At 32.6% G+C, this 10,784-nt stretch overlaps 1 protein-coding gene across 2 annotated transcripts; it reads right to left on the bottom strand.

Annotated features, from left to right (window-relative positions):
• Positions 1-6,358: 6,358 nt before the first annotated feature.
• On the bottom strand, positions 6,359-8,246 carry LOC142607448 (tropinone reductase homolog At5g06060-like). Of its 2 annotated transcripts, XM_075778954.1 has the most exons (5): positions 8,020-8,243; positions 7,525-7,732; positions 7,069-7,285; positions 6,878-6,984; positions 6,359-6,734 (listed from the first exon to the last, which is right to left on the bottom strand). In XM_075778954.1, exons 1-5 carry the CDS (start codon positions 8,094-8,096, stop codon positions 6,552-6,554), a joined length of 792 nt encoding a protein of 263 aa, XP_075635069.1. In that variant the 5' UTR covers positions 8,097-8,243; the 3' UTR covers positions 6,359-6,551. The 2 variants fall into 2 exon arrangements, with proteins under 2 accessions (XP_075635069.1, XP_075635068.1); XM_075778953.1 differs by having other exon boundaries at positions 6,878-7,285; positions 8,020-8,246.
• Positions 8,247-10,784: the final 2,538 nt, after the last annotated feature.

Raw genomic sequence — 10,784 nt, 5'->3', positions numbered from 1 at the left:
AAATGCCTCGACAAATTCAACAAAACAGTAAGGTTCATTTTGACATGCCCAATAGTGCTTTTCGTCTTTATGTGATGTCACCTATAATCATTTTATTATGCATATGGATTAATGAGAGTCTCCATGTGATGCTCACCTTTCAGAGATCAAGCATTTCTATTGGAACATATTAAACAGAAAACCCTATATCCACACCTGCTTCTTGAAAGAAGTTAGCCACACTTTTCCTTGCAAGACATTTAAAGCCCGTGGATTCAAAAAATCAAGCTCGAGTTTGCAGGGACCTTCATTCACAATCTGGCCATTAGAGGGGATAATAATATCATCAAAAAGATCAAAGTCTCTTATACTGTTGGTTGAAGGAGGTGATATGACAGGAGTTCAATGGAGAATGTGAACACATTATTTAAGCAGTGTACACTTCAAATCCCAATACTTGTAATGAAGTGAACTCAAATAAATGATAAATCAGGCAAAACTGTTATGGAACTTTGACACTCCATGCTAATGTTGCCTTTAGAAAATAATCTATAATGTTGTTAGCTTGCCTCTTGGCCTTCAGTTAATGCTCCCTTAAAATAGTAGAAGCCAAAATAAAATCACATAACTTGTCAACCGCAACGAATGTGACTTCTTTAGACCTGAAAAGGTGAGTCTATATATTAAATCTTACTTTGAGCATAGGCTTTGATAAAAACACAATTTGAGCTAGACCATCTATCAGTTACTGAGGTAGGGAATAAGTCATTCACAACAACTTCTTTCTTACCTTCATGAAGAAATCAATATCTAGATAAGACATAATATTGGCTGCTTTCTCTCTTCTAGACAACTCTGCTTGCATCTCTGCAAATTTACAAAATAGTATGCATGTGAGTCTTGTATTACAAAAACTGATTATGTGGAGTACACCAACCATAATACTGTGAAACATTACAATTGACAACAATATTAAAAAATTAAAGTACTCTAATGAAATTTCAAAGAGGGAATTCTTGTTTGGAATTCACATCCTTTCTCATAGTGTGGAAATTCATAAAATCTACCAAAATTTAATAGTTAAACCAAAATTTTATTTTTGGTACTCTAACATCAAAGCATTGAATATTCTTTTATAGGCCAAAAATACAAACAAGCAAATCACATCCTAACTTTTTTAGCTTATTAGGATGATTAAGTTACTCAAGTATGACTTATAAAAAAAAAAAAAAACTCAGGTATGAATTTTATGTACTAATGACACTAACAAAGATACTCTTGACAAAGAAATCATATCCACTCATTTGTTACACTCCGCTTGAATAGATTGTAACATTGACTTCCTTAATTTCCTGTTCCAATTCCACGCCATTTCTCACATTGCAAAAATGCATAAAACTAATGAATTTCAACGTTTTAACCAACAATATCTAGTAACTGACCAACCAATTTTGCCTATGAATCATGGGCCAGGAAAATGGACAGTAATTGCAGAGTTGATATAAAGCTTCTAAGATAATTGATTATGGATGAATCTTGCAACTCAATGTGTCAACTTCAAGGAATTGGGTTAAGACACGCATGTTCTCAAGGTCAGTAAACTTGCACCAAGATGCAGATATGACTGGCTCCCATAACTGCTTGTAAAAGTATTCTTGTGTTTATGGCTGTATGCTTTTCCATTTTGTATTTATTATTTGCCCTCAGCCTGACAAAGAAACAATAAGATTAGAAATTGTTGGGAAATTTAGACCCCGGTTGATAAAATTAATAAGTTTTAAACCCAAGTTGTTAATTAGATTTATTATAAATAAACTTTGTTAAAACAAACTAACATTAATATCATGTCAAAATCATGTAGCGGAAAAGTAGATAAGACAAGATATGATGACCTAGGAAAACCAATGAAACAAACTAGATTCACAGTACAAGACTTGGGGGGAAACCTTCCTGAAAAGCAATTCACTATAGTAAAGAGAAGTTTCAGATCTAATACAAAACCTTTGTCCCTAAACTCTACAATCCCCGTAGATGAACTTACAGCAGAAACTTTCTACTGCTTTAGAACCTTTGAACTCTTCAATATATGAACGCCACCATTTTGCATGGATCCTAGTACGTGACTAACTCACCAACTTGAAGAAGATGTTAGTTGTAAAGTTCTTCACTTCATCAACAATGAAAATCAAGAAGCACTCAGTCACCTTTTGCAAGTGTTCTCCTTGTATTCTCTTCTGTGACAACTTTTAAAATAAACCTTATATATATCTAGGGTTGTGAGAAAAGAAACCTTACATATACATGTCAGCATGGGCCAAAAATTAGATCTAGAAATCTGAATTTCGTAATTCTCGATAGAGACAGTATTTGTCAACAACTGTCGAGTCCTCGATAGATAGATATTTGTCGAGAGTTGTTGAGCTTGAATGAATCAGCACTTCTTTACTTGTTTCTTGGACAAACTTGCATGACTTTAACACTTGAATTTAAAACCTTGTTCATTGAAGTATTAAACACATCCTAAATCTACTCCATTACAAGTAAAGTGCGTTTTGTCAAAAGATTAGTCAATTATATAAAATGTGTCCTTAACAGAAATGATTAAGACCATATGTTAAGGTCTAGCTTGGTTTCTCACTTTTTAAAAATAAAATGCTATTAAGTTTTTTCCAAAGCAAAGGAACACTAAAACCAAGAAAGTTATACCTTTTTCTTTCAATTTGTGCTCAAAAGAACATATAATTAAGAAGACATAACTTATTGAAGGTGATGCACAACAATGTAATTAAACATGATTAATTACAATTACAATTACAGAGAATTGTTAAAATTAGAGTCTGGAAATAAAAGTGGTACACGTAAACTGAGACTGGAGCATCAAAATTGTATACATGAAGATGAAGTGCAACTCTAACACTTGTTATTCGAGACACAAGCTTCAATAAAATATATATTTTGCTTCTAAGCCAAAAGGGACTGCCAAAATAATCAAGAGTATAACCTGCAAGAAAGACACATATTTGCCAGTCTGCTAAAAAAATGCAAACCTTCTCAAGTACCTCCAAAAAATAGTAAAATAGCCAAAATTCAAGATAGTTAAAAAGAAACTCAAAAACATCCTTTACTATGATATAACCTTTATACAAACCCAAAATCTGATCAATGCATCAGATGAAGGGAGGAGGGGAGATTCAGAAGCTCTTTAAACGAAGAAATATCCTGCAAGAAGCTAAAATCAGGTAACTATTTTTTATAATGGGCTTTTTCTTTGAAAAAAAATTCCTACCCTTTGTTACTATTACAAAATACTATCAAAATGAGATCACCTGCAAGAATTGCACAAGAAAAAAAAAATCACCAATTCAACTAAAAAAATATTCATCCTATTTTCATTTCTCCATTTTCTAGGCAACAAACATGAATTTAACCAAAATAAGAAAGCATAAATATCACCCAAATAAAAAAATTATAAAAGTTCCATTTTTATTTCATCCTATTTTCTCAACAACCAAACAACGTTGAAACAAAGAAAATTCTTTGGTTCTTGGCAACCAAACAAGACTTAAGCAAAAGAAAAAGAGCCAAGAAAGAGTGTACCTTCCATGGAGGCAAAGTAGCGGAGAGATTGAACTGCAGAGGAAAAGTTGAGAGCTTGGTAATTGAACACAGGAGGAGGAGTGGAAGAAGAAGCAGGGACAGTTCTAGAAAGATACAGAGAAGAATTAAAAATCCTAGACCTAAGAGAAGAAGAAGCTCTGGAACTCCATTGGAGAAGTTGTTTATGGGTGAAGGGGAATTTTTTCGTTCTTGATACTGAAGTCGGCTTCATCTTCCTTCTTCTGCTTCTTTTTTCTAGAAAAAATAAAAGAGAGAGAACTCTAAATTTTATGCCATGTGTCTAAATTTATGCGGGATCACACCATAATTATCCACTTTAAGTTTGTGTCATGTGTTTACCTAAGTTTTTATTTTTATTTTTTATCTTTGTGGTAAGTAAGTTAATATATATATATATATATATATATATATATGAAATGGTCAAAAATTATAATTGAAAACATAATTTAAAGTGTCTCGGGTCATTGAATGACATAGCTGACCTTGACATCAGGAAAAAAAAAAAAAAGGGTCATGTTTCTCTCCCAACTCCCAAGACCATAACCTCTATAGCTTCGGCTTCTTGTCCTAGGAGTCTAGGACTCATCGCCCCACTCGCACTAGTAGGCCTTTTGAGTTGTACCCATTGTTCCAAATATAGGGCCCATATCAACAATTTGAAAGCAAAGGGTGTTTTCAGGAGGCCGCCCTAGAAGCCCAACCTATATGCACCACAGAACAGTGGAGACGCCTTGTGCAAACTTAAGGGTACGTTATTTTTGAGCTTCTTAGTAATAGATTTTGTTTGATTTTGAATTTTGTTTGTTAGGTTCTTGAATTTCAATTATGGGTTGTTTAGTTTTTGGAGTAAGCACAAACATAATTTTCTAATTCTTATGTAGTATTGCAAAAAAATGCACAATTTTTGCCACAATTCTCCATGTAGTTGATTATGATCAGTAGAGAAAAAATAGTGAATCTATGTGAACGTGGCATGCAATCAATCATAGTATGCTATGTAAAAGAGTTGTAGTAAAAGTTGTGAGTTTGTTTATTGTACTAAAAGAACTCTTTTCTAAAACAGAAACAAACCTTAAGGGTCAAAATGAAACTTTTTGAATCATTAAGGGTCAAAATGAAAACAACCCCAAACTTTAAGAAAGAAAGAAACACTTCAATTGAATAAATAATTAGCTTTATGCACGTTGTATTTCAAAACTTTTTAAAAATTCCATTGTATAATAATTTTTCTATTCCAAATAAGTTTAACTGTGATGTGAAAGAAGTTAATTTTGAAAGTTTCTACAGTTAAAAACATGGATACAACGTCTATTAAGAAAAAAGAAAAAAGATACAATGTAAAGTATGAAGTTTGATATATTTAACATTAATTTTAATTTGACTATGTAAAGTAAAAATTTGTCAAAATACTTTTTTTCTTTCTTTCTTAATTTGTGTTTTTGAGAAATGGATAAAGATGGACACCAAAGAGTCATTTATTCCAATCATATATACAAAATTACAAATAACCAAAAACACATGGGTATGGTTAACTTGCAGAAGTGAAAGTGCTTCTTGTAAGAAATTCGCTCCATTTGAAATGGACCAATTTGATGGTTTAAATTAAATGTTATAAATTTAAAATTGTATCTCAAATAATATGTCATCTCAATTTTAAAATAACATGTCATGTACATAGTTTGAGGCTGATATAAATATAAATATATGTTTTTTTTAAAATTTTTTTTTTATAGCTTATCACAACAAGCCTAGAAAAATAAACTTCTCCTATTAGGGTCCAAAAAACTGCCAAAGGCCTAATCACTTTGGTTAGAAGAAATGGGTTTTGGCACCCAAAAGTAAAGCTTGAAATTAGAATTACACGAATACTCGAGGCCAAGTTGAGGTCGTCTGCTAACTGAAAAATGGGCCAGACAAATACGAATTCCCAAGATTGGATTTGTTCTTCAAATACCCATCTCAAAGCTAATAGTAATCTTTAGCTTTTAGTGTAAAAAGTGTTAGAGATATTAGCCCATTAATAAAAGCCCAAGCCTAAATTTATTTTGTGTGCAAGTCAAGTCTTCTACTTGTACTAGAAGTCAATTAGTCTAGAGTTTAGTCTACTATATATACACACGTTATGATTCATTGTAACACAGGATTTGTACTATACTCTAATATATTATTGATGTAGCCTTTTAGGGTTTCCTCCGTGGATGTGGGCCGTTAGGCTGAATCACGTAATTCGCATGTGTTATTGTGTTTTATACTTTATGCTTTTGTTTTCGCATCCATACTAGCATATTCAACATGGTGTATCAATGCTAATATTTAACAAAAAGAAAAAACCAATGGTTTTTCATGTTACTTTCCCTACATTGCTTAACCATGATAATCGTTCACTAATGCCAACCATAGTTTTATTAGAGACCAAAATGGTAACCTACTTGAAGCACTTGACAAGGAAGAAATTTAAGATTAAGGGTCCGTTTGGAAATCATTTATTTTGCTGAAATTGAAAATTGAAAACCGCTTATTTTGATGGAAGTATGTAGAAAAAAGCTAAAAGCTAACTTTTGGAGTAATGTAACCCACTTAATAGTGAAATGAGACCCACTTTAGAAGAAAAAATCAGCTAAGTTTTTCTCAAATCCCAAACGCAACTTGAGATCCCTCTCACGAATCCAAATTGAATGGTCCAACCAGTAGCAGAGTGATATGTGTTTTGATCACAAAAAGAACCACCCTTCAACATAAACTAAAACATGAAATAAATCAATTTGACTTGCCAAAAGACTCATATCTATGCATGCAATAGTATAATAGTTTATTGGTGATTACATGCATACATCATAATGTAACAAAACTAATTAGGGACACGCAAAAGAGATCAAACTGAAATTGCCTTATTATGCAATACTACAAAGTATGTCAACTGGCATTTGTTTGCGCTAATTCTGAACCATATATGCTTATGGGAACGTGAAGCCATTCACTGTCATACCTCCATCGACGCATATAGTTTGCCCGGTCATGTACGAGGCTGCTGGTAGGCATAGGAATGCTACCAAGGAAGACACCTCTTTGGGCTCTCCAACGCGTCCCATAGGTGTTCGAGAGATAACAGCATTGAAAAAGTTTTCATCATCCAAATACTACAATAAAAAAGGAAAATAATAATTATGACATAATTTAATAAGCTAGTAATTAATTTCGGTACATTAATAGGTTAAAATTCTACCGTATCTTTAAAAAAAAAAGAAATTAAAGCACATGGGTGTGATGAAAAGGTCATTACAGGTTGGGCTAAAGGGGTCTTGATGTACCAAGGTGCAACACAATTGGTCCTTATATTGTCTTTTGCCCACTCGCATGCCAAATTTTTTGTCAGCTGATTCATTGCCCCTGCATACTTATAAAGACCTTCAATATTGTAGCTCAAAGTAGTAATAATACAATCCAAAAAATGATGAGACAAGCCTAGGTTACCTTTACTTGCTCCATATATGGAGCCCACACTGACTGATACAACCCCACAAACTGAAGACACAAAGACAATGCTTCCTGCTGACGAAGCTTTCAATAGAGGATGGGCAAGTTGGCTCAAGTGATAAGCTGATTCAAAATTTGTGGCCATGATAAAAGAGAAATCTTGGGCCGTATACTCCAAGGTCGGTTTTGTTTTGTTTGTCCCAACATTGTTAATCTATATCCATGCATTTATTGAACAACAGCACCAATTAGGAAACGTACTATATAAAAAATGCTATTAATAAATTGACATAATATATAAATTTCTGGATGATTTAAAAAAAAAAGCTTATTTGCATCCCTATTTCAAAATAGTTATGCAAATACATACATAAAAATATGTGCTAAAATACAACCTTAAGCATAAGGGAAGGATTAACCAAAAAAAAAAAGCATAACCAAGGGGTGACTTACAAGGATGTTAAGTTTCCCATTAAAGAGATCAGAGGCAGTGCTAATTAGAATCTCCCTTTCAGCTCTAGAGGATACATCGCACACAGAACCAGTGACTTGGAGACCCTTCTTCCTCCATTCACTTAAACACTCATTAAGGTCGACTTCGTTTCGAGAGCATGTATGCACAGTTGCTCCAAAACCTGCTAGTTCCTCCACAATAGCATGCCTAGTCACAAAATAATAGAAGGACATCAGTTTTTTTAGCGAATCAACGCGTTGAGAACCTTGCTTAAGCTTCTTTTGAATGAATATACTATTATGAGGTGAATCACTTAATATAATTGAACTGATGATACGTATCATACTATCATGCATAAAAGAGAGCTACTAGCAGGAAAGTATTATGATTGAAAATGCTAGCAAGAAAAAGTAGTAACAATAAGTTATTAATGAAGCTTTCTAGTTAAAAACAATAGCAACAAAAAGAACACAAAAGGGAAAGAAAGTAGGGACCCTATTCCTTTGCTTCCACCGGTAACAAGAGCAGTCTTGCCCTGAAGAGACCATCTACTGTTATCGGGATGAGCCATTCTTTGAGTCTTTCACACCCTTTGTAACTACTGTCGAGACTTGTGGCACAAAAGGTGAACAACACAATTACGTATTTAGCACACAGGAATGAGTATCCAATCCAAACACAAAAGAATGAAGAGTAGTACTACAAGTATTAAAAGGAACGGTATTTAAGAAAATCTTTTGTGGGGTCAATTTTATATTTTATAATTATAAGGGAGTTTTTAGAAAATAAGGTCAAACCCTAGCTATATACAAGCTTATTAAAAGTCAACGTATATGGAGAGATATTTTGAGAAAGGAGACTACCCAAAGGATTGAAGTAGAGAAGGATTGACTATATTCTTGAGGTAAGAGCTTAAGAAATCTTGTTCTTTTGTCAAATTTAGATTTTATATGGTATTAGAATATTTTCTTATGTGGGTATTTTGGCCAGTAGTGAAATTACTTAATTACTTGAGAGTTTTAATGATGCAAACTAAGAAAAGTTTGGATTTTTTTTTTCCAGTAAACTAGATTCTATTACTGTAGATTTTTCTATGTTCAGTAACTTAATCTTTTTTTATACATTCGTGCGTTAAGCGTAGAGAGAAGCCGCATATTTTTCTTAAAGGGTTAGGTGTTTTGCACCGACTTTCTTTCAGTAACAGTGCCGAAGTAGGGGACTTGATGAAAAAAAAAAAGAAAAAAAGAAGAAGAAGAAATAATGGTTGTTATTCGCGTAAGGCCATGTGCCTAACTGTACTTGGAGTTATCATCTCAAAAGATGATAACGGTGGCAGGTGGTAGGAAAAAAATAATAATAAATTTTATCTGTAAAGCCTAGTTGATTTGATTTAGATGATAAAACCTAGGTGATTTGATTTAGATGATATTGTCACGTATCTAGTCTTGTTCTTATCTCAAAGTGAACTAAGGGTGGCAGGTGGCATAAAGTAAAGGATATATATTGAATATGTGGATTTTTGTGTGAGTTAATAATGAAGAAATTATTAGTGTTTTTTTAGTCTCTCTTCTGGCCAGGTACCGTTATAAGTTTTTCTTGAATTATTTTGATTATTGAGTATAGTGCTTGAAAATTGTTTAGGTGATATCTAGGGATCTTAGAGAAAGTGTTAGGGAAAAGTTCTTTGGGGTGAGTTAGCTGAGGTAAATAACCTTATCCTAATTGGGTTTTATACTGCTTATATTAATGTATTTTTAACTACTGAAAATTGTTTATAATTGTTAGAATTTTTATTTCTATTGTATTATTGATTTAAAGTAAAGGATTATTATAAATATATTTTAATACTGAGTATATGATTTTTATATACATGCTTGAATAAGATATGTTTTTGTTAGAAACTATGGTTTCATATATATGATTATGGACAATTTGATTATGAATTGATTCTGATACCCAACCAATAGGGGTTATTCATTAGTACTCTGATACTCAAACCAATGGGGGTTATTCATTGGTACTCTGATACCCAACCAATGGAGGTTATTTATTGGTATTCTGATACCCAAACCAATGTGAGTTATTCATTGGTACTCTGATACTCAGCCAATGGGGGTTATTAATTGGTACTCTAATGCCTAGTCACAGGGATATAGCGTGACCATAGTCATAAGATTGTTAAGAATATGAATTACGTTTGAATATTTGAACTATTTTGAGTCCTTAAAACTACATATTTGATTTTGAAAATATTTGTATATTTGAACAATTTGAGTCCTTAAAACTACATATTTGATTTTAGAAATGTTTGAGTATTTGAACTATTTATGTAGTTTTGGAACCTATTGTAAGTTATAGCTTTTGATATATGGAAAATTGACTAATTTCTAAACCATCTATGATATATTTGTAAGATTAAAGTATGTGATCTATTTGCAATTTATTATTTTAAAACTATGAAACTTCTTTATTTATTTTTGAAAACACATAGTATATCATAACTTCTAAAGACTCATATTACATCTTATTACTTTACAGATCTATTGCTTGATAGAACTTATTAGGATTTTGGCTACTTATTGAGTTGTCAGCTCACCCCTTTTTCCCCTCTAGTTTCAGATTGTGAAGAATAGCAAGTTTTGAAAACTTTGATGTTGTGTTGTGAGTAGGAAAAGAAGCTTAGTGATTTCGGGATTGGATGGTCTTCTAATAGTTTTATATTTATTGGCCAATTGGCATTATGTACATGAGAATTAGATTTTGTTCCTATTAAATTATTGGAGATCTATTCATAAAGAAATAATTTTGAGGTATTTTGGATTTATTTGATTTAATTTTTGAGGATTAGTTGCTAAGAAGGCCTTGCACACTTGTAGGGTGCTTACTTTATAAGCATGCGGCAGTTGTCACATGTCTATCTTTATAGTTGGGTTCGGGGCGTGACAATATTTCTATCCATATGATGTAGAACTAATAACACATGCTTTCCTGGAGCAGCAAGGGTGCTGGAAGTCATAACGCAAGATTAAAAGGAGGTGCTAGTATAGGGCATTGGGGCAACAGTGTCGGAATTGCATGAAATTTGGCGAAGGAAAACAACATTTTAAACCAGAAACATGTTATGAGTATCGCCTAAATTTAAGTGAATTCCTATGTTAAGGCCCCTAAAATAGTTATTTATAGTAATATTTGTTTTTTCTTAATAACTTATAGTTTAAAAGTCAAAATAAGGCCCCGTCTATTTTGGGACGAATTTTAA

This window comes from Castanea sativa, chromosome 8, assembly GCF_040712315.1.
Source record: "Castanea sativa cultivar Marrone di Chiusa Pesio chromosome 8, ASM4071231v1".
Taxonomy (NCBI): domain Eukaryota; kingdom Viridiplantae; phylum Streptophyta; class Magnoliopsida; order Fagales; family Fagaceae; genus Castanea; species Castanea sativa.
Note: the sequence above shows the minus strand (reverse complement) of the source record. Positions and strands in the feature narration are given on the sequence as shown.